This window comes from Cydia strobilella, chromosome 11, assembly GCF_947568885.1.
Source record: "Cydia strobilella chromosome 11, ilCydStro3.1, whole genome shotgun sequence".
Taxonomy (NCBI): Eukaryota; Metazoa; Arthropoda; class Insecta; order Lepidoptera; family Tortricidae; genus Cydia; species Cydia strobilella.
In genome coordinates this window covers 3,203,874-3,228,862 of record NC_086051.1, presented here as the reverse complement: position 1 = coordinate 3,228,862, position 24,989 = coordinate 3,203,874, and the positions used below count along the sequence as shown (strand labels likewise).

General features: G+C 39.1%; 1 protein-coding gene across 1 annotated transcript; it reads left to right on the top strand.

Annotated features, from left to right (window-relative positions):
* The first annotated feature begins 4,858 nt into the window (after positions 1 to 4,858).
* On the top strand, positions 4,859 to 16,524 carry LOC134745413 (sorting nexin-14-like). The gene is made up of 11 exons (XM_063679452.1): positions 4,859 to 5,167; positions 6,241 to 6,376; positions 7,046 to 7,139; positions 7,716 to 7,774; positions 8,207 to 8,390; positions 8,780 to 8,964; positions 11,044 to 11,319; positions 12,001 to 12,185; positions 13,108 to 13,272; positions 15,527 to 15,720; positions 16,220 to 16,524. The coding sequence occupies exons 1-11, from the start codon at positions 4,993 to 4,995 to the stop codon at positions 16,310 to 16,312; spliced, it is 1,746 nt and encodes a 581-aa protein (XP_063535522.1). The 5' UTR covers positions 4,859 to 4,992; the 3' UTR covers positions 16,313 to 16,524.
* The last annotated feature ends 8,465 nt before the right edge of the window (positions 16,525 to 24,989 follow it).

Sequence of the window (24,989 nt, the reverse complement as noted above, 5' to 3'; positions counted from 1 at the left end):
CATTACTGTGCAAAGTTTCATTACAATCCAACATGTAGTTTTGAAATGAGAATGAAACTCCGTTTGTATGGGAAGGTGAAATTCGGCCAAGCTTGCCGGAGACTCTTAAAGTTTTGCTCTTCAGAATGTTGCAAAGAACAGCAGACATATATCCATAATAAGCATTATTTACTTTATTAATATCACTATCATCTATTACATAGTTGACAATCCTCATTAAGATAAAAGTCTGTTATTAGTGTAAATTGCAGTTTGCTATAAAAGATAACAGATAACAATCAAAACACTAAGTTAGCATTGATACACTTTTCCGTATTTAAAATAAAATAGGTGAAATTAGCAATCAAAAATTATTTGTTTCTGATAATCAAATTACTTTTTACTCAACTTCTGGGTAATCTGTATATCCAGTGTTGGCCAAACGTTAATTGCAATTGTCCATTAACCAGTACGTTTACGTTAACGTTTCAACCAACACTGTATATCGCGCTTAAAGGCCACCAAACGAAGGAAAATCGGGGGAAATAATTCGTGTGTAAGCGTATTTTGGCATAGTTGTAGATAAAGGTGCCTGAAACAACATACTACAAGTACTGATGGATGGGGGTGACGCTAACGGGTAGAGGGGGGCGTAAAGTTCCCTTTTTTTTAGTTTTTCGTAAATAGCTCGTAAACGGTGGCCCATAGCAGAACAGGTTCTGATGAATAAAAAAAATTCTACAAAAAACATTACGAAAACTTTTAAACCCTAAACAATTTGTACCTATATATGGGTGAATCAACTATTTCTTGTTGTTATTGTATCCCGCCAGCCAGGGGACAATATTAGCCCAGTTTGTTAGACGGAATGTTGTGTAACGATCCACAAACATGCTTATTAGTGGTAACTGAGTGGAAAGGCCTTATATCTACCACAAAAATGCATGTTTGGTTATTTTAATTACCATAAAATCGGGGTTTTAAGAGTGACCCAGGAGGACGTAACCATGGCAACGAGTGACGAAAAAGTTGATACACCCATATGTTCTAATTTTGATTCTTTTTAATTATTTGGGTGATTTCAGTTTTACAACTCGATACTGGAGCAGTTTATCGGCTCGTGGTACAAGCGGTTGTCAGAGAGAGGGCTTTTCACTGACGAGTTGAGACTGCAACTAAGACGAGCCTCCGCTAGGCTGCTGCGGAGGGCGCTCAAGGTAAACTAGACCTTATATACCCATACTAATATTATAAATGCGAAAGTCTGTCTGTCTGTCTGTCTTTCTGTCTGTGTGTTCCCTCTTCACGCTTAAACCGCTGAATCGATTTAGAAGAAATTTGGCATAGAGATAGGTTGAGTCCCTTAGAAGGACATAGGATAGTTTTTATCCCGAAAATCATCCCTTAAGAAAGTAAAAAGCGGGGTGGAATTGAGATAATTAATGAAGTGCCTACTAATTTGTGTGCATAATATGCTCAAATTAAATTGCTATGAGAATTATTCCAGGCGCTATACTTACTTTAGCTGCTGTTACTAAATCCACGCAGACGAAGTCGCGGGCAAAAGCTAGTGATAATTTAATACTGAATTCAAAACTGAAAGGCGCGGGGTACAACCAGTCGTGAATGAGTTGCGATGTACAGTCGCCATCAGATATATCTGAGCGACCGAGGTGCTCACAAATATCTGAACACGCCTCTATTGTCAATGTTCATATATTTTTTGAGCACCCCGGCCGCTCCGATATATCTGATGGCGACGGTAATAGGCCTGCTGCGTTCAGTACAGATGTGCAAGTTACGAAAATTTTCCTGAAAGTTGGAAATAGTCTCAGAAATTTCTGGAATATTTCATAGATTATTCTATTTTGGAAATGGAATTTTTTAAGAAGTTTCCGAAATTTTTCCTTGTAGAAATATCGCAATTTAGGAAACTTTCCAGCGGCACATCAGTAGGTAAGGCCTGCGTCACTGACCAATTTCATTTCGCATAAGTTGTCCGTCATCTTTCCGCGTTTTAGCGAGTTTTTAATTGTCACTCGACATTTTATTAGGAAACAAGCACTTAACCAGAATTAGCTGAAAGTCGTTAGGTATACCCACGGTGGTAATATTTTGTATAAAAGTTTTGATGTTATGATTATAAATGTTAATAAAAAAACCGGCCAAGTGCGAGTCGGACTCGCGCACGAAGGGTTCCGTACCATTGCGCAAAAAACGGCAAAACAATCACGTTTGTTGTATGGGAATTCCCCTTAAAAATTCATTTTATTCTGTTTTTAGTATTTGTTGTTATAGCGGCAACAGAAATACACCATCTGTAAAAATTCATTCACGGTTCATGAGATACAGCCTGGTGACAGACGGACAGCGGAGTCTTAGTAATAGGGTCCCGTTTTTACCCTTTGGGTACGGAACCCTAAAAATCACAATTTGTATCGTACAGTCGGATTAAGCCTCTACACACTTTGTTACGTCAAAATCGGTGCCGAGTTAGCTTAGACGGTTTACGTCACCAGTTTTTAGTGTTCCGTACCCGGTAAAAACGGGACCCTATTACTAAGACTCCGCTGTCCGTCCGTCTTTCTGTGTGTCCGTCTGTCAACAGGCTGTATCTCATGAACCGTGATAGCTAGACAGTTGAAATTTTCACAGATGATGTATTTCTGTTGCCGCTATAACAACAAATACTAAAAATATAGTAAAATAAATATTTAAGTGATACCATACAACAAACGTGATTTTTTTCCGTTTTTTTGCGTAATGGTACGGAACCCTTCATACGCGAGTCCGACTCGCACTTGGCCGGTTTTTTTACGTTTAATGAATATACCTTATCTCTACATAACAATCGATCTTTACTAAATATAAAATTTCAGGTGAATTACTCCCGTTTTCTAACAGAGCGGTTAATCCCATGCGCGCTGCGTCACTATACGCTCCACGCTGAAGCGGAAGCGGAGACTGACGCGGGGGCGGGGGCGGGCGCGGGCGCGGGGGCGGGGCGGGTAGCGGTGCACGCCGCCGCTAGCAGTCGCGCTGCCGAACTTAAATATTTAAGAAGCGTCACTGACGCTATTATGCCATATTTGCTTAATGATGACGAGTTACATAATGCGTGAGTATTTTGTACAAATCTCTATATGGATTTATAAAATTAATTTAATACAAACATCGATGAATAAAACAATATTAGAATTAGAAACCAAAACCATGTAGAATCTAAATTCAAATAGGAAGATCGAACTTAACCAGTTGGCGCCACTGTTGATGTAGGTCCAGAAAAACAACTCTAAATCAATACGTTCTAATTTTAACGTCTAAATGTGCCATTTTTTCAACCTGTTTAATTTTGCATATATTTTAGTTGGCACTTTTTTTAAACCACTAACATTTATTGAGCTACGAGTATATCTATTGTTTACCTTGTATAATCAAAGATGGACAAAGATTTACCACAATTATGAATAAGGAGTGAAAACTCCCGATAAAAAAGCTTGAAACCCCCAAAACTTCTATGCATTTGACATTTTGAAAGACCTCCATCTACACTAGCGCCCCTAGCGGCGAAATTAAACGCGGTAGCCCTCATTGCTACACTCACTGCGCGAAAGCGGGCGCGATGATTAAAGTGGGAGCGAAGCCGCTACGGATATACGCCTCTGCCAATAACTTTTTTGTTTGTCCCTCTCTTACACACGACACCTTCTAAACGTCGCTACCTTCTGGTCCCACACAGTCTGAAACCATCGACACGAGAAGAAGACACGTTCTTTATTTCGCTCTATAGACTGCGTCAATAGGGAATATTACGTGAATCTCTGCGTAGGGGGCGCCACTACAACAATCTGAGGGTCTATCGTGAAACAAGAAAATTTCTTTATCTAACATCTCTGTCACTCTTGCATATTCGAGCGAATAAGAGGTAGATAGCGAATTTTCGGATTCGCGTTTCCCGGTAGGTCCTCTGTAAGCAAACCGCCTTGATGCATCAATGTCATATTTTATTATCTCTGAAAACTTGTCAAAAACCTGTTAAAGGTACAGTATGTATAAGTTACTCTATGGTTTACTAAAAAGGATAGTCCTGCACTCTGGTGGCAGAACATTGCAGTAATATCCCCTATTACTTTACGGAATAGTCGCCTAGCCAATCGCGCCTAATACAATGATATACCACTAAGTGATATTTTGCTGACCCGATAGAAAAGCGAGATTAACTGAATATTTGTTCTTTTTTGTTTTCAGAGTATTCCATGTTTTAGTTCGTGAAATATTCGCCGGCTGGGTGTTATTGTCCCTAACGGACCTCCTAGCGGATCCTTACATAATAAACGCGCTTATAATTCTAGCTACAGGAGACGAGACCATGGCGCAGCTTAAAACTACTCCCGACTATAGGGTGAGTCAAACGAATATAAACCTTATTGCCTTGATATAAGGTCGTATGAGGTAGTACAGCGCGAGAACCGGACCGATATAACGAAACTATAAGGTGTATCCGGACACATCCTTATTTTTAGATGCTAACAAAGCTGAGTACGACCAGCATTGCAGCCCGAACGCAATTCACTTCATTGCGTAGCAGTGTCACTTTCGTTAGACATACTGAGGAAAGAGATACAAATAGCGCAATTCTATAACAAACCACGAAATTAATTGCCGGGGTAAGGCATACTGGGTTCTACCGCGAACATCGAAATACGAAATTGTGTATCTGCGTTGCCGTCACTTTAATACAAGAGCAAATATACTTACTTCGAAATTCGATTTCAAAATGTGATGAATGATTTTATATATATTCTCTTTTATTTTATTCTATTCCCCAGGTGGAATTCCTGTCAACATTAGCACGACAGTCCGGTTCCTCGCACGAAGAGCGAGCGCGACTTCTCCACGTAGACCTGGAACTGCTGGTGGGCGAGCCGCGCCATCTATACGCTTTCATGCAACACGTCAAGTCTACAAGCCAACTGCAGCTCCTACAGTTCTATAAGGACATCAGTGAGTATTATGACACATTTTAAACCTTATTGCAAGGACATAGGGTCCACAAACGAAGAGCAAGGGCGGCTTCTCCACGTAGACCTGGAACTGCTGGTGGGCGAGCCGCGCCATCTATACGCTTTCATGCAACACGTCAAGTCTACAAGCCAACTGCAGCTTCTACAGTTTTATAAAGACATCAGTGAGTGTTATGGCATTTTATTCTTAAGAACAGATAGTTCGGGTTTCGCATCCAAACTTGGTATGCATGTAACTTATGCAAGTACGAAATGAAGTGGATCATACCATTTTGACATTTCGTAGTCATCAGAGCGCACTACCTGACCAATCCAAAAAAAATTAGTTGGTAGAAAGCATAAAACTTACGTGTACATGTACAATGAAAGATAAAAAAAAATTGAAACAATTCTTAATTCTTAGTGAAATCTATAGGTAATTGTCATCATTATTATTTTCCAATTATATTCCATTTACATTACTTTAAAGTGCTTGAGATATTTCTAATTGGAACCGCATAATACCATTAATTTAAGACTATGATTAGTTGTCCTTGTACACCAACAATGCATTTCTCACGGCGCTGGTCGATATGAGGCGGTGCCCATAACTAGTGAACGGTAACAATGGTTAGATTTCATGGCAGCGTTGTTAAGTGAATTTGTAAAGTAAAATTCAGCTGAAGTTATTAATTAATGTTAATAACCTTTATACACCCTTTATATTAACCACAATTTACCACCTGCTTCAAAATTGTTACTCTCACCTAGCTCTTGTCGGTGGAGCAATTTCCATGTATCTCTTTCCTGAGCCTTTCGTTTGACCGCCTGATACGACACGACGTTTATCTTTTCCTTTAGTTGGTCCATGTATGTTCTTCTTGGTCTCCCTCATTCATTTCATTTAAACATTTTTTTGGTCATTTTATTTAAACGGTTTAATTTCGATATAGCTACGGAATTACGATATAGCTAAAGACGCCGGTTCGAATCCGGCCTTCACCAATGGAGGGCTTCGTCACTTTATTTAATATATGACAACTATTTCAGTTTATAAAATAATAAAAACTTTAAATAAATAGCAAAGTAACTTTAATAATATAGCAAATACATTTCTAGTGAGATTTTCTTGTTTGAAAACGGTATCAAGTTTAACTTATATTGATAGTTAGCATCAGTGTCGATATCGATTCCAATTCGATCGAGTCGGTTATTTCAAACGAGTTGATAAATTGATAGTCAATTATTTTCTCCCCAGAACTGTTTCAAACCAAGCTGCTTGACCCAAACCTAAGGCCTAGTGAAGAAGAGCAAGTAACATTATTTCGCGAAGCGACGGAGCTACTGGCTCGACGTGGTAATACAAGCGTTATACATAATGGAGACCTTAAGAGGTAACATCTTTTTACAAAATTCTTTGCAATTGTAATAAATCCCATTTCGAACACCCCATGGGAGATTTGTTATTAAATTCCCATGAAAGGCCTAATACGATTGATATAGAATTTACCTTTAAATTAATTCGATGGGGTTGGCAACTGTCAAAGGTTATAGCTTGCCCCTTTTTCTAGGAGATTTGGCTTAAAGGGCTGGCTTCCAGGGCATTAAAAAAATAAAAAATTGACAATTCTAGGTATTGACAGGGCAAGCTATGCTGGCGCCATCTGCTAAATACTTCGACCGGCCAAACCCATTTAACACGTATATTTATCGCGTTTTCCTCAATCGGACCACAAATGAAGAAGTTCTAAACGGCGACTACGTACAAATCGTTATCCCATTTGTAGCTATTTATTTCCTACAATTTAGTTTTTTATTCAATTGTATAGTATGCGGTCTATCTACTGAGCTCGTTCGCTTACCTGTACTGACAATGGCATTCTGTTAAACAAAAACCATTATTTATTTTGTGCCTGAGCGCGTGGCCTTTGTGCCTGAGCGCGTGGCCGTTGTGTGTGAGCCTCATACTATATCAGGAACTAGCATCCTATACAGTTTGAGTACCGTTTATAACGAGTCTTTGTTTGATAACGACATATCTGTTAATGATTTCTTTTGTACAGATTACAAACATGCCCCGAAATATTCACGGCGGCTAACGAGGTTCAAACCGTGCTCGAGAATGTGCTGCTGCCCCGTTTCTTACACAGCGAGGAGGTGAGACAAAACAACACTACTTATTGTTAAAACCGTACATAATGTTCTAAATCATTATAATTAGTTGCTGAATCCTGGAAGCGAATCCATTATTGTTTTTTTTTTTTCGTTTACGGACACATTTTACTCATTATGTATTAATTTAAAACTTGCTTGCACATCACAAGCCACAATTTAATATTGGTGATAGCCTTGCAATGTATGTTATATATAACATAACTTTTGACCCTTTTTAGGGTTCCGTACTCAAAGGGTAAAAACGGGGCCCTATTACTAAGAGTTCGCTGCCCGCCCGTCCGTCCGTCTGTCACCAGGCAGTATCTCATGAAAGTCATGAACCGTGACAGTTGAAATTTTCAAAGATGATGTATTTCTGTTGCCGCTATAACAACAAATACTAAAAATATAATAAAATAAATATTTAAGTGGGGCTCCCATACAACAAACGTGATTTTCTTGCCGGTTTTTGCGTAATGGTACGGAACCCTTCGCACTTGGCCGGTTTTTTCGCATTTTTTTTCCTTAGGAGAATCATAAGGACGCTATATGGGGTTATAAGTTTTATTTTTGTTGCAGTATTACAAAATATTGATCGGATCAAGAATAGCCACGGGCTACCAAAAGCAAAACAAGAGGTAAGTGGTAATCTGTTAATAGTACACTCTCCTCCACGGGACAGGCATTGCAGTATGTAGGGGTCCGCAAAACCTGTATCCATGTAAATAATTTTCAAAAATAAACTTTTTTTGTGTTAATTAACGTAGAGGGACGAAGTTGCTAGTGAGATTTTAACATGTTATTTGTTATATAATATAATATGTTATATAAACGGCCGGTCTGGCCTAGTGGTTAGTGACCCTGCCTGCGGTAAGGGCATCTATTTGTGTGATGAGCACAGATATTCGTTCCTAAGTGATGGGTGTTTTCTATGTATTCATATATTATATATATCGTTGTCTGAGTACCCATAACACAAGCCTCCTTGGGCTTACCGTGGGACTTAGTCAATCCGTGTAAGAACGTCCTATATATATATATTTTTTTTTTAATAAAAGTATTATACCCAGGGCACCACCAGTCCGCACTAAAGGCCCACCACGCGCGCCCACCTCCGGCCTGGTGTTGGAGCACTGCGGCAACGAAGACGGCGACGACGGCGCCCTACTGGCGTGTCTAGAACACCTCGCCGACGAGCTGGATGATGACCTTGTCACATACAAAGTTGTATTAACCAGCGTCGACATCAGAATGGTAAGTGTTATATTGTGTTTAAAATAAGAGCCTTAGGCAGGCGGGGCTCACTCCGCGATTTCGTGTCGCTACAAGTAGGTACATGCGGCCCACACCAATTTTGGTGTCTAGCCATAGTAGTTGCCGCGCACCGCTACGGGACGGACGCCTGCCGCTTGCGCCACCTAGCGGTCATATCTGTCGTAATAGACGCGTTTTGTTAGAGTGAATCTTCTGTATCGATATCGGTAGCGAACGATTTTGACACGAGCGCGTAACGATCTCGCCAACGTATTCGCTGCGTACCGAGATACTGGGAATGAAGAGACTGCTTAGGGTTTGGTTATTAGTTTTCATTTTATAGACATTACCAAAGTGATTTCCGTATTTCATAGAACTCGTTGTTCCAGCAAGCGCCTCCCCGCACCGGCACCGTCCGCGTGTTCACGCTCTGCGTGTACTGCGTGGAGCGCGGCGCCGAGCCCCGCGCGTGGAGCGTGGCCCGCAGCGAGCACGACTTCCACCTGCTGCGGAGCAAGCTGCAGGAGTTCCACGGCGAGCGCCTGCTGCAAGACCTGCCGCTGCCTTCCAGGAGGTACTGTGTCACTGTACTGGAGCGTGGCCCGCAGCGAGCACGACTTCCACCTGCTGCGGAGCAAGCTGCAGGAGTTCCACGGCGAGCGCCTGCTGCAAGACCTGCCGCTGCCTTCCAGGAGGTACTGTGTCACTGTACTGGAGCGTGGCCCGCAGCGAGCACGACTTCCACCTGCTGCGGAGCAAGCTGCAGGAGTTCCACGGCGAGCGCCTGCTGCAAGACCTGCCGCTGCCTTCCAGGAGGTACTGTGTCACTGTACTGGAGCGTGGCCCGCAGCGAGCACGACTTCCACCTGCTGCGGAGCAAGCTGCAGGAGTTCCACGGCGAGCGCCTGCTGCAAGACCTGCCGCTGCCTTCCAGGAGGTACTGTGTCACTGTACTGGAGCGTGGCCCGCAGCGAGCACGACTTCCACCTGCTGCGGAGCAAGCTGCAGGAGTTCCACGGCGAGCGCCTGCTGCAAGACCTGCCGCTGCCTTCCAGGAGGTACTGTGTCACTGTACTGGAGCGTGGCCCGCAGCGAGCACGACTTCCACCTGCTACGGAGCAAGCTGCAGGAGTTCCACGGCGAGCGCCTGCTGCAAGACCTGCCGCTGCCTTCCAGGAGGTACTGTGTCACTGTACTGGAGCGTGGCCCGCAGCGAGCACGACTTCCACCTGCTGCGGAGCAAGCTGCAGGAGTTCCACGGCGAGCGCCTGCTGCAAGACCTGCCGCTGCCTTCCAGGAGGTACTGTGTCACTGTACTGGAGCGTGGCCCGCAGCGAGCACGACTTCCACCTGCTGCGGAGCAAGCTGCAGGAGTTCCACGGCGAGCGCCTGCTGCAAGACCTGCCGCTGCCTTCCAGGAGGTACTGTGTCACTGTACTGGAGCGTGGCCCGCAGCGAGCACGACTTCCACCTGCTGCGGAGCAAGCTGCAGGAGTTCCACGGCGAGCGCCTGCTGCAAGACCTGCCGCTGCCTTCCAGGAGGTACTGTGTCACTGTACTGGAGCGTGGCCCGCAGCGAGCACGACTTCCACCTGCTGCGGAGCAAGCTGCAGGAGTTCCACGGCGAGCGCCTGCTGCAAGACCTGCCGCTGCCTTCCAGGAGGTACTGTGTCACTGTACTGGAGCGTGGCCCGCAGCGAGCACGACTTCCACCTGCTGCGGAGCAAGCTGCAGGAGTTCCACGGCGAGCGCCTGCTGCAAGACCTGCCGCTGCCTTCCAGGAGGTCATTAATAAAAAAAATAAAAAAGCCTTTAATTCCACACAATTTGAACAATACTTAAAAAATAAATAAATTATAGCTAATAACATACTTAATTATTAATTTTATAAAATAACTTAATTGCTATGATTGGTGGACCTCTTCGCGAGTAAAGGCCTCCCCCAGCCGCCGCCATTCTGAGCGGTCCTGCGCTACCTCTTGCCATTGAACTGTACCTCATCGCTGTAATCGCTGTCTGCTTCGTCTCGTACGTCATTCTTGTGCGTACTAACGCCTATCTGTAACCTAGGACACATCTTTTTCAAGTGCCCCGACTGATTGCACACGCGACAAACATAGTTTGCGAATTTACAACTCGATGAGTCATGCGGCCTACCACAAACACTACATTCCGCCCCCGATGAAGTGCGTAGTGCTGTTTGTTCGGTACGGCGCCAATCTCGAGGTGCCTGGCCCGGGCGCCTGGGCCCCAAAAGTTGTGACGCGCTGTTGCCAGGCGGCAACAGGCGGCGTGAAATGTATTGTTTCATCACCAAGCCCACACACTAGCTGGAAAGGAGACCTAGACTCTCCGAAACATGTCGCGCGAGTGACTAAAACAAGTGAGTCTAAACCGTAAAATGATTGAATATATATTTTTAATGCCAAATAAAACATGACTCGGTCCTTAAATACCCCGCTACTGTTAAACTTGTCATTATTGAATCTTACGACAGTCATAGATAAAAATGAGTAGGGATTATGAATATGTTAAATCTGCTCTTTAAATCAGTCGTGTGTTCCACTCGCTCTAACATCATCGACACTCTAATTCGAGTTGTCTGAATCGGACCTTTTTGACCAAACATTTATTTCTCATTTCACATTTCCAGAGACAACAGCCCATTGGAAACGCTCCGCTACAAATACGAAGACTTCCTGCAGCGCGCCCTAGAAGCCCCTTTACTCCAGAGCTCCGCACTGCTTCGGCTGTTCCTCTCTTGCACGGACTTCGCTCTCGCGGCGGCCGCTGCCGCTTTAAATGGACCAGATATAGGGAACATGGTTACGGCGGTTACACATAAGTTGAGGAAAGAAAAGGGACAGCATTTGGAGTCGTTCTTGAGGAATTATCTATTGTCTGCTGATTTGGAGCGATATCAAGCGCTGTAAGTTTGTTTAAATATTATTTAGGAGTGGTGTTCATAGGATCGGATAGATGGATAAATCATTCATTCGTTTGCCACAATACAAACAGTATATAAAATAGAAACAAAAATAAACCGTAGGATTGCTGAGTGCATTGCGGCAAAACAAAAGGGTTCTGGCTCAGTTATACGCTCCGCTCTTCCGTGTGAAGCACTGGTAATTCTGGTAGAACCCAGGTCACTAACAGTCTATTAATGTAAAAAAATGTTGTAGTAATGATAATGAATAATTGGCCTATTTCTAATAAAATTGCCATTGTAATGTAAAGGTGTGGTGCGTGTTGGTATTGGTAGTATGTGTAGTATTATCAAACATAGCAGTAGAAAACGTACAAAACACGTACATACAATGAGAGATATTCATGTACATACAGACTAGATCCGGTAATCTGCAACCAAGTACCCATACGGAATTCCTAAGTGTTGATTATTTAAAAGGTGTTTTTTGAAATGAAACGTGAATGATTTTTTTGTTTTAAGGCATCTTAATGGTGGGGGTATATTATTCCACCACTTAGTTGCAAAATAGCGCAAGCAGCCCGTAAAAGCGACAGTTTTGTGCGGGTGTGTGTCTTTTGTGAAATGAGGAAATGTGTAATTTCTCAATGTTGTCTTGTCTTTACCCATAAACTTTTTTTTTAGAAAACAAGGCGCAGGCGTAGAAGAGGCTCAAGAAGTGAGCGAAGACGTAAGCAAAAGTGCGCGTCGCCGCGACATCAGAGAATCAGTATTTGGCAACAATTTCGATGTCGAACCCAGTGGGGAACTTATCGATGGCAGCTATCAAGACAAAGTTAAGGGATTCACGCAGTGTCTTATGTATTTATGTGAGTTATATCATAGAATAAATTGGAACGAAGTTAACCTTTTCGACTCCGCGTCAAACACAAAAGCTGTCATCCAGACGCCACGTCACCGAAGTGTCAAAACTGAATTTGAACTTTATGCGTATGCATGTAGGTCCAAAAGGTTAAGAAAGGCTGGTAACGTGTTCATGCTCATGGTCATGGTCATAGTCATGTTTTTTGTTTTGGCCTTGTCTTGTATACAGGGTGGTTAAAAAATAAGTGCAATCCCGTTGTCAGGGACGTTTTGGGATTATACTGAGCAACTTTTACTATGGGATCAACCACAAAATCGGCTGCTAAAAGGTTGTCGACCGCTGGGTTAGACTAGACCGCAGGGTGGCCCAGAACAACCACGTCACAGTGACACCGGAGGTAGGTCAACTGAAGAGGAACCTAACTAGCTATTTTTTTTACGTGGAGTAATGCAGTTAGGCATTCCGCCCAGACGAACATGACCCCAGTAAAAGTTGTATGGTTTTCGAGTTATCGATGCTGGTGGGTACTAAAAATGTTAAAACAAAGGGGAAAATTCTCAAATTTTTTTTCGGTAATAACTCGAAGACAATTAGGGTCGATTCTTAGTTTTATTCTTGTATTTTATTTTAGTTCAAATGCAAATGTTTATTGTTAAACATTATCTGTGTCAAGTGCTCGCTTATTGCGTTACTTGTAAATAATTACTTTAAGTAAGCTATTTATAAGTTGTCTTATAAGCGAAATTTCTGTAATTTTTTAGACAATCATGTTTCTTTAAACCGAAGACGGTGCAACTTTTACTGGGGTCATGTTAGGATGGTTAGGTTCCTCTCGAGCTGACCTACCTCCGGTGTCACTGTGACGTGGTCTTCTGGGACACCCTGTACATCTTACTCAATGTATATTAGCCATTTTTTTTTTTCAGTAATAAAAGTGATCCGCGCCCGCGGCTGGGTCGTGCGCGCGCTCGGCGGGGCGCTGGGCGCCGCCCACCGCGCGCTCGACGACGCCGCCGAGCACTGGCTCAGCAACACGCTCGCCACCAGCCTGTGCGAACGACGGCTGGCGCATCTTATTACACTAGGACATGGTGAGTGGGATATCGGTACCTCACTGACGATTGGGGTCATATTATTATCTCTCCAACTTTTGCTACGATCACGTTCTGAATCGGAAATTTTACCGTCATCAGTTTCGTCATTCTAAGTAAATTTGTATTATATGTGCCGTAAATTAGTCATCAGTTTCGTCATTCTAAGTAAATTAGTATTATATGTGCCGTAAATTAGTCATCAGTTTCGTCATTCTAAGTAAATTAGTATTATATGTGCCGTAAATTAGTCATCAGTTTCGTCGTTCTAAGTAAATTAGTATTATATGTGCCGTAAATTAGTCATCAGTATCGTCATTCTAAGTAAATTAGTATTATATGTGCCGTAAATTAGTCATCAGTATCGTCGTTCTAAGTAAATTAGTATTATATGTGCCGTAAATTAGTCATCAGTATCGTCATTCTAAGTAAATTAGTATTATATGTGCCGTAAATTAAATTCAAATTCAAATTCAAATTCAAATGTTTTATTCATGATAAACTTAAAACTAAAATTACATACAAAAGTATACTAAAGCTATAGAAACTTATAAAATAGGTCAATAGGTAAAATAGGTAATTAGTCATCAGTATCGTCATTCTAAGTAAATTAGTATTATATGTGCCGTAAATTAGACTTCAGCAATAATTGGCTCCTTGACAGTTTTTTGTAAATAATGTCAATCGATCTTGATTTTCCTGAGGATCAAATGTCTATATAGGAGTCATGGCATTAAAGTAACACAAAGGTCAGAAATGAGAGTTAAAGTATGACGCTTGCACTCTACTAACTGATGATGATAAACTAACTAAATGATATTGTAATGTGACGTCACATTACTGTAGTCTGTCCTAAATAAAGATCAAGAAAATTGTTATTTTGACCCTGAAATATTGCGTTTAGTTTTCATACAATTAATTTTTCAATAAAATATAAGGGATCGAATGGTACCATTTTCTTTTTGAAAGTTAAAAAAAACTGAATTTCTCAGTCTATATTTTTTTATAATCTCGATATATATTTTTAAATTCAACTTTTTTTACAATGGATGGCTCATCTTCTATCCATTTAGCTAACTTTTGTTATAATATTCAACACGTGTCAAGTACCTAATTGCATTTTTAATTTTCTTTTTCTCAAACATGCTATGTAATATTGATATTACGTTCTTTATATTAGGCTGGGAAGTATCACGACTCCGGCGCGGCTAGACGAGGGGCCTGTAATGAAATTTCATACAAAGTTGCAGGCCTAGGCCGGGAAGTGGCTCTTTTTTAATTTCCACATCACATATATTTGTGACACAGCATCATGGCATTCAGCCAAAAAAAAAACTATAACCAATATTTGCTTATGGTTCGGAATGACATTCTGCCCCTTAAAAAAAACAATAAACGATAATTAATATATTTTGCAGTTTTATTTGTATCGAATTTACAAAAAATATATAAATAAAAAATTATTAACAAATTCCAATAATATTGAATTGCAAATTTACCTACAAATACAGATTTAAAATATAGTTGGTCAAACCAGTTTGTCAGTAAATAAGAACAAAAAAACTATACTCATCCTTTTCTTTTGGGTGCTAGTACCAGTGTAAGACAAAGATAGTATGATTATCTCTGTCTATGTTTGAAATGAGACAGTCCTTTGACAAACTATATTTCATTTAAATATTAGCGGTAAAAATGTCTACTCAAACACGCGTTGGTGTTTTTTTAATCGTTTTGGAGGTAAAGTTGAACATTTTTCATTGTGTATCTGTAATTCTATTTTATTGGATTTATTGTGCGTTGTTTATTGTGTTATTTAATATGAGTTCCGACGAAAATATTAAATGAATACCTGTTAATTATACTCCATGTTTAAGGCAACGATGTATGTAAAGCATAATATCAACATAAAAAATGATGTAATCTTAGTTATGTGGCTAAACTACAGTCAGAAGGATGCAAGGCGAAAAATCAAAGATACATAAATATACCTTTGAACATTTGTGTAATAAATTGATTAACTACATGTGTAAAATATACGACACGTGTGATAAAGATAGGTACAGGTGGTAGTTATATTTTGTGCCTAGTTTACTTTTAGTTTCTTTAGAATTAAAACTTTGATTTCGTGGAGATTTCTTTATTTATTTCATTGCATGTTTGAGGAGTTGTCGGCCTCATAACTATCCGTATATATGCATTCGGCCGGCAACCCCTTACTTCCCGGCCTCTGTAGTAATGTACTATTTCTCCGCAGACATATTATTCGGCAAGAAATCCATCCCACCGCGACTGCCAGCCGCCAAGCAGCGTCGCGCGGCGCACGCGCGCCTGCGCCGCGCGCTGCCCGCCGCGACCGCGCTCGCGCACGCGCACGCGCTCGGCAGCGGCGCCGCGCTGGCACTGGATAAAGCGTTTGAGCTGCTGCAGCGCCCGCAGCTTAACAAACAGGTAATCTAACATTCCTTAACCACCACGAACAGGCTCGTGAATAATAATGAGTAGCTAGCGGAGCCCGGAGGAATTCTCGTAGCATTTTTGAGCTGTCATAGGGACTTCTCGTTTATCGACTTCCGATTATACTAAGTATATCGATAAATATAGAACACAATATGTAAAATATGATTACGAGCAGGAGTAAACGACGTGCAGTCTTATCGCGAATGAGCGATCTCCTCGGGATAACCTTCGGATACCAACTTTTAGGAAATTATAAATAGAAATTAAAATAATAATATTTTATTGTTTCTTACAAATTATAAGACATATTTTTTACTTCTACTCGTAATCATATTTTACATATTGTAGTCTGTATTTATCGATATACATATGTATAATCGAAAGTCGATAAACGAGAAGTCCCTATGACAGCTCAAAAATGCTACGAGAATTCCGGGCTCTGCTAATTAGTAATTATTTTATCTTCAATTTACCATTTTCTTCCTTACAGTTGGTGTACAATCTTCTCGATCTATGCATAATGGAGCTGTTCCCGGAATTAAGTGCCACAGATAACAAATCACCGAACGAACCAAAGAGTTGAGGCAGTGTTGTAAACTATCAAAATTTTATATTTATAAGTACCATCTTAGGGTGGTGATACCACATGTCCAATGTATTGGTCCAATGTGTATTTGCGTCTCACATTTTCCTCAATGAGAGAGCGAGACGCAATGACATTGGACAAATGGAATACCACCTTTACACACTTTTAACTGGGCTATTCTGTTTAAGGTTTTACTACACTTTCTTATCTAATTTGGGAATTTTTATATTATTTCTACTCAGAATCACAAACTATTTTGATCCAAATGGGGTGATGAAAGTGTCACAAAATTGCCATACATTCTTTCCTTCCATTCCGTTGCCGTCATACGAAGTATGAAAAATGGTAACAAAAAGGAAATAAAAATCCTTAGAACATTTTTTTCTCCTATGAAAATCGAAAATGCTTATGATTCTGAGTAGAAATAACGTGAAAAAAGGTGTAGCGTACAAATTTAAATAAAATTACTCAATTGACTATTCGTGACCCTTATAGCTAGGAAATAAGGTCCACCGATGGCACAGACTACACAGGACACCACACATAGGTACAGTCGCCATCAGATATATCGGAGCGGCCGAGGTGTTCACAATATCTGAACACGCACTCTAACGCCGTAACAATAGAGGCGTGTTCAGATATTTATGAGCGCCTTAGCCGCTCCGATATATCTGATGGCGACTATACAATTTTACTCGTAAAATACTACGATTAGGCTTGATGACAAATTTTTATTAATAATGGTACCAATCGATCAGGTTTGTTTTTGGGATCAAATGTCTGTATGGGACCATGGGAATTAAAGCAATAGAATAGAAGCAATAGTCAAACTCCGCCAGTCATACTTCACTCGCGAAACGCTCCTAACAAAACGATGTGAACGTGACGTCAAAGTCACTGAGAGCCCATCTTGAATGTATGGAAAATAAGTCAAATTGCGATTTTGTCGGTGAAATATTGCATTTATGCATATAGTTGCTATAAAATCTTTTTTTGGATAAAATGCAAGGAATCGAATGGTATCTTTATTTTATTCCTTTTTGGAAGTCCTGTATTTTTTTATAATTTCTATATATTATTTTAATATCCACATTATTGTGATAAATTGCTCATAATTTGCTATTTATTTTACTAGATTTTGTTATAAAATTCAATGTGTCATCATCCCTATCTACACCATTTTATACTATAAAAGGTACAACCCTAAAAAGCTTATATTTTAATATTTTGATTTTACACGAGTACTTATGTGTGGTGTCCTTGATTACCTTAGGATTGTATTCCACCTCCAATCCAATGTCTTTGTCCAATGTGTATTGCGTCTCACATTTTGCTTAATGAAAAAGTGAAACGCAATGACATTGGACTAAACCAACCTTATGTGCTCCGTGTTGTAATTAAAGTGGTCTGCAAATAGGAGTGTTGGTTATAGTTCGTTTTTTTTTAGCATTAGAAAAAAGGTAAGCGATATTGGCGTGTCTTTTTATTAAAAATTACTATTAAAAAATAAGTCACAGCAAATATGTTACAATTATAAATCATAAACGATCTTTTACATTATTTTGCTTTCATAAGTAATATAAACTATTTTTCTAAAAGCGTTTTTCAACATTCATTCATAATTTAAGAGCATGGCTCTTGTCGGTGGAGTATGTGCCAGTTTTCTCGGTCCTCGGCCAGGTTCTTTAGGTCCCTGTAAGACACGACATTTGCTTTCGCTTTCAGTTGTTGTGTGTAGCTTGCTCGTGGTTTTCCGCGGCCTCTTCTCGCTTCTATCTTGCCTTCTAATATAGTGTTAAAGAAAGTGTCGTGTCTTATCAAGTGACCTATCATTCTGCCTCGTCTATTTTCTATAGTTCTCAGCAGGTTTCTCTTCTCTCCCACAATTCGAAGCACTTCCTCGTTCGTTTTTTTCTCCGTCCAACTTATTCTCTCCATTCTTCTCCACAACCACATCTCAAAAGCCTCTAATCGCTTCCTATCTTTCTGCCGCATTGTCCACGTCTCACACCCATACAAAGCGATGCTCCAGATGTATATCTTAATTAGGCGTTTTTTGTACTCTTAGAGATCCTAGCCTTAAGCAAATGTTTTTTGGCGTTGAAAGCTGTTTTCGCCATTGCTATCCTTGATACTATTTCCCCTGTACATCTGGAGTCTTGTGTAATTAATCTGCCTAAATATCTAAATTTGTTTACTTGTTCTATGTGTGTCCCTCTGATGTCAATTTGTTCTTTAACCGGGTGAGATTTTGAAGCAATAAGTGTTTTAGTTTTATTAGTGTTAATTTTGAGTCCAAATTGTGTAAAGATTAAATTCAACATTTTTCAATAAAAAGACACGTCAAGATTGTTTATCTTTTTCTAATGCTAAAAAACTAACTATAGTATTATAAAAGAAAATTAAGAAAACATAGTGCTCACTCCATACATCAGTTTTGTCAACAAAACTACTACTATTTTCGTAGTCGACATCTAGCGTCAAGTAGCGGAACTATCAGTACTGCTACTCGATAATAGATGTCGCCGCAAACGGAAAGTCTGATGCTCAACGATTTTTAGCTTTTAACCGGAACTCTATTTTCAACTTCTTCTGCTTATAATATTAGTTATAAATTGTTGAGCAATACACTTTTCGTCAGTCGCGACACATGTGACATCTTGTGCCCAGTAGCAGTACTGATAGTTCCGCTAATTGACGCTAGATGTATACTACGAAAATAATAGTCTTTTTGGTAACAAAACCGATGTATGGAGTGAGCACTCTATGTCTTCTTAATTCTCTTTGCTTATTATTGATACGTCCGATGCATTTTTGTAAATTTGCAAGTACATGTTTAACTAGTGATAATCACTTTATTTTACTTAACCTTTTCACTGCTGATGACAGTGATTAGAGACCTGTTTCACACATCATATTTGTTTATTTTATAAGACATACATACACGGTGGCTAAAAATAAGTGCATTCCCGTTGCCAGGGAGGTTTTGGGATTATACTGAGCAACTTTTACTATGGGACCAACCATGAAATCGCGAAAAAAAAATTACCCTCCCATAGAAAATGGACCAACCAAAATGTATGGAACACCGTAACTGAATAAAGAAATTATTTATTATTATTATGGGACCAACCCCGAAATCGCGAAAAAAATTGTCTGTTTCATACATTTTGGTTGGTCCATTTTCTATGGGAGGGTAATTTTTTTTTCGCGATTTCTTGGTTGGTCCCATAGTAAAAGTTGCTCAGTATAATCCCAAAACCTCCCTGGCAACGGGAATGCACTTATTATTTAGCTACCCTGTATAACTATTAATACAGGTGAGGCCCAATAACAAGAGAAAATGTATTTATATGTTTTTCCGCTAATCAGAGTCTATATTCAAAGAAAAAAATTAATAAATAGTTTCTGTAAGCTCCCTACAAGTAATAATAGGAGTGGTATCAAAAGGTTTTTACTTTAACGTCTTAGTGTAGGCCTGAGTGGACGCTAGAAGCATAGCGTTCGGCGGGGCGTGCAGCGTGGCGTCGGGCTCACAAGTGGTTTGAGCAGCGTGCACTAAGGCCGCTCCTATACGTTTGCATTTGTTTAACATGCACGCTACACGCCCCGCCCCGCTGCACGCTGAACTCGAGCGTCCACTCAGGCCCAGGGACCGGACAACCCTTTCCGCGATAAAACCCTTTCAATGGGCGACACTTAAACACGGCTAACACATTGAAAGACTTTCCCTTTTGAGCTGCAAGCCCATTCATACCCTTACCTTTGACTAACCCTTACCGAAAAGCTAACCAAAAATAAGGCTAGCACTTAATAAGGGTTACCCTTATCTTTAAGCGCTTTTTATAAAGGTTTCCCTTTTGCGTGAAAGAGACAGGATTAGTATATATCTACGGTAGTGTATGAAAAGGAAACAAAATACTTGCCTAGTCAAAGAACGCCGCCGTCGCCGCCGACGATCGCTCGGATTCGAAGTAATGTGTGCTTTATGAACAAGGTAGACGACTTAAATTAGCACGCTTATATGCTAAAAGGGAAGCCCTTTATAAGGCTAACCCTTATAAGCAATATGCAAGGTGTTGGTGAGCGGATGATAAGGGTTTTGTAAGGGTATTTGGGCTACCGATTACTCAAATGTGGTAGCTTTATATAAGGGTTTTTAAAACCAAAACAAAGGGTTTCGTCTGGCAAAGGGTATGGTGAGTTAACCCTTATGCAATACCCTTATAAAACCCCGATAAGGGATAGCGGGCCGGTCCCTGCTCAGGCCTTACACTTAGTGTAGGCCTGAGTGGACGCTCGAAGCGGAGCGTTCGGCGGGGCGTGCAGCGTGGCGTCGGGCTCACAAGTGGTTTGAGCAGCGTGCACTAAGGCCGCTCCAATAAGTTTGCATTTGTTTAACATGCACGCCGCACGCCCCGCCCTAACGCACGCCCAACTCGAGCGTCCACTCAAGCCTTACACTTAAGACCCAGACCTATTTTTACACTTGAATTTGGAACTTTATTTTATTTTTTATAAGAGTGCAACGCTCGGATTTTTTTTTGAATTTGTAATTGTGTAAGTACGCCGGGACTTACGAGGCTGGAAATACAAATTAAATTAAGTATTAAAATTAATTTTAATAAAATTATTTAATTATTAATCACGGAGTAGGATGGAGATGGCAAGTGGGCGTTCCCGTCTATCCGACAGTTAGTAGCGACCGACTCACTTTATGCACAGACTATGCTCAGTTGTTGTGTAAACTTCATGCTCGAATGACATTCACGTCGTACGTACGCTCGTCTAACAAAAATTGATAATTAAATTTAAAATGCCGTATTGTGCAGTATTAAGCTGCAGAAATCACAGCGGTTTAAAAAATCTTTCACGTGGAGGTATTTCCTATCACCGGTGGTTATTTATTTAAATATAATCCGATAAATACGAAAAATCTGTTTCTATTGCATTATTTACGAATGTTCGTTAAGTAAATCTATATTTTATCAGTTAGAACTTAGAGTTCACAATCCTTTGTCACTATTCTTTACGTATATCTGGAATATTCGCTTTCCTAAATGTCAAATAACTTCGCTACTCAGATGCTGCGCAATGTCGATATTTATATCGATAAAGTTAAAGTTACGATATTTCAAGTTTGATGTTTGGTAGTTCGGTAATAAATTATTATTTTAGACACGTTTCTAATTATTATTTGGGATAATCAATGTCTTAGTAAATATGGCAGCTCTGGTCATCAAGCACTAAGTCGGGGTCATTTCATGGCAACCTTTCAAACCTTCGTATTCCTTTACATACGTTTTTGTTTTTTACACCCATCATATTTTCATCGTTAATATAATTAGACTAGGTACTTAATGCACTTATGCGTACAATGCATGCAATGTGCCATGAATAAACGTTTTATATTTTCTATTTCTTTATTATTAATTATTGTAGGTTACCACAAGATGCCGATATTAAAAATAAATGGGTCAATGCTACTGGGCAAGAAAATTAGTTTCCGCAAAAATATAGCACCATTTGCTAGGAGCATTTCTTAGAGAAAGATTTCTGGGGATAAAATTGCCATACATCTCATCTAGCGTCCACACGCCTAAAACTTAGTTACTAATTTAGTAATTATTAGTGACATTCGGGCTCACTTAATTAATAAAAAGTGTTCCGTACCACGCAAACTAGCGTGAAATATTGGAATTTTGCCGCCCCCCTTCCTGATTTGATAGGTCACAATCTTACAATCAAATCAAGTGGGATCGATGAGCCAGTTTCATGTATGCTTTCACACCATACAATTAATTTGACAATTTAATCAGGTTGTCCCGTCTAGATTGTTCTTAAATGCTGCTACAAGTAAATATTGTTAAAGACGAATACTTACCTATGTAAGTAATTGCAGATTTGTGATCACAAAATAACAGCAATACCGAGTTAATAGACCTTTAAAGAACTATGATTTTATCTGTTTGACTTTAAGATATATTTAATGTTCACATTAACAACCTAGTTGGTCAATTAATAAGAAACAAATTTCTAGTTAGATATTTGTTGTACTGTACTACATATTATTTTTCATACAATCACGATTATCACTACCTATATTATAATCATAAATAAAGTATCATCTAAATGTGTTAAAACATACGGTAATGAAATATCAATACCTAACTGAACACACAAATATCGATAAAACACTCCGATTACACTGTCCCCTCCCTATATCGTCGAATGGAAAGAAGTTCCAACGGTTAGCTACTCGCAGGCGTGTAGAGGTCTCGAAAACACCAGTGTAACGTGACCGTGAGATCCGTAACAAACCATGCGTAATTAGACCTTACTTATACTGGTTTTTTAGCCCTTTTCTCGCCTGTTAAGTAAGTGATTTTAAAATTATATAAAATAACGCCATCTGGTGTTGAGTAGTTGTATTAGGTGAACGTTGAGCGAGCTTTTGTGAGATGAATGAGATAATGAAAGAGTCGTATGTCATATAGCTTTGACATTAAAATTTAAACCGTCACTCATGTAGCCTACAGTTGATATTCGTTCGAAAAATGTCCACCGGTAATAACTTTTTGGTATGGAAAGTTGCTACGAATCAGAGCAATTTTGTAAGTGTGTGACGTATTTTAACGAGGCTATGAATGTGTGAGTTTAGCGACACTGGTTTTCATACTAAATAGGAGTCATTTCACATCCACTAGTTTATTAATTCGTGTTATTAATTGTTAAATTAATTAATTTCAATATTATTTGGTTCGCATGGTGGTGAAAAGGTTAACTTTGCAAACTTAATTGTGTGATTTATTGTATTAAAAGATATATTTTTCAATCGCCAGATACATTTTAATTAGAGCAGGGTTAGCACAAATGACGCCGCAACACATCGCGCACGTGAAACTACCTTTCGTTTCAACTATATAAATTAGAAAGAGCAGGCTAGTTTTGCAAGTATGGATCTATCGCGGTTTCACTGTTGCTAGCCATACAGATAATGTTTATCCGGGGATTGCAAATAATCTATATTGTAAATATTAATAATGTATTATACTAGATATTATATTTTTGTAACAATGAATTCTAATATTTATTCTTGATTGAGGTTAAAAACAGGAATTACTGATTAATGGAAAATAAAATTGTGTACATGGAAATGGTTGAATTAAAATATTTTTATATAATTTTGGATTTTTATTGCAGTTCACTGGTCTCTTATAGACTAGGTTTATTAGTTTACCCTTAAAATCAGTTTATTTGAAAAGTCGTATCGAGCGCAGATACAACAAAGAGCGCATATAACACTTTACCAAAACGTCTATTGATATTATAGTCATACTTGTTATGGCCATTTTTTGCCCGGATGCTGCACTTCATGATAAAAGCAAGCCGCTTTGCACAGTGCTAATAGGGACCAAACTGAGTGATTTGACCCGCAGCAGCGCAAGTTTCACCCCTTAGGAACAGAGATGGCGCCACTTCTTTAAAAAATATTTCAAAAAATTCTACAAGCTAAACCAATGAACCGATTTAAATGTTTAATATCTCAAATGAAAGCTCATTATATACATTACTTTAAAAAAATACTCAAAAAATATATACTGATTACTTTCGACAAAAAACGGCATCTTAAGTTTTTTTTTTACTCGATTGATAGTTTTTACTTGGTTTCTCAAAAAAATGTATGGAACATGAATAGCTTAATGCATGTATATATTACTGAATAAATAACAAGTATTATAAAAAAAAACCGACACCGATTCCTCTCATACTTCACGAAATATAAAAGTTTGAATGTGAGTGTAAATTTCTTCAAAATATATTTAAAAAAATTCTACAAGCTTAACTATTTGACCGATTTCAATGTTTAATATCTCAAATAAATGCTCATTATATACATTACTTATAAAAAAATACTTAAAAAAACATATACTGAACCCTTTTGGCAAAAAACGGCATCTTAAGTTTTTTTTCTTACTCAATTGATAGTTTCTACTTGATTTCTTAAAAAAAATATGGAACATGAATAGTTTAATAAATATATATATAGTACTAAGTATATAAAAGTGAGTATATAAACAGAACACATTGGAAAAAGTTGGAGGAGGCCTATACCCAGAAGGGGTCCTTAAATTAAAAAATAAATATAAGTAAAATGAATTGTATACTTAAGGAATAAAAGGCTCTATTATTATTATTATTATATATATATATAAAAGTATTACAAAAAAACCCGACACCGATACCTTTCATTCTTCACGAAATATTTAAGTTCAATTATGCACGTTCTTACAAATAAATCCTTTAAAAGAAATCTTCAACCGCAGTAAGTGCACTGATTTTAATATGAAATGTGTCATATGAAAAGAAATCACCCAATTTATTTTAATAAATAAAAAATTAATAAATAAAAACTGAATAAAGTTTTTTCCTGGTGCTGAATTACAAAAAAATATAACAAATCTAAAATTAGGCATTTTTGTTTAAAGTGACTACATTTTTAAACAAAAAACTTAAATGTCCTCTTCGGGTTCACCGGTAGATGTAAAACTGAAAAAGAAAAGTCGTTTTGAAGTACTCGTACAATTTCAATACTACAAAATCACCGATCATACATGAACTGGTTGCTGTAGATTATTTTTGTGCCTGTAGATTTACAGTTGAATTATTTTTG

What these genes read in the sequence shown, in the direction of transcription:
- LOC134745413 (XM_063679452.1), top strand. Translation starts at nt 4,993, where the DNA reads ATGACACATTTTAAACCTTATTGCAAGGACATAGGGTCCACAAACGAA. An exon ending in GTTTCTTACACAGCGAGGAG is followed by an intron (nt 7,140 to 7,715) that starts GTGAGACAAAAC and finishes TTTTTGTTGCAG; the next exon opens with TATTACAAAATATTGATCGG. An exon ending in CCAGCGTCGACATCAGAATG is followed by an intron (nt 8,391 to 8,779) that starts GTAAGTGTTATA and finishes TCGTTGTTCCAG; the next exon opens with CAAGCGCCTCCCCGCACCGG.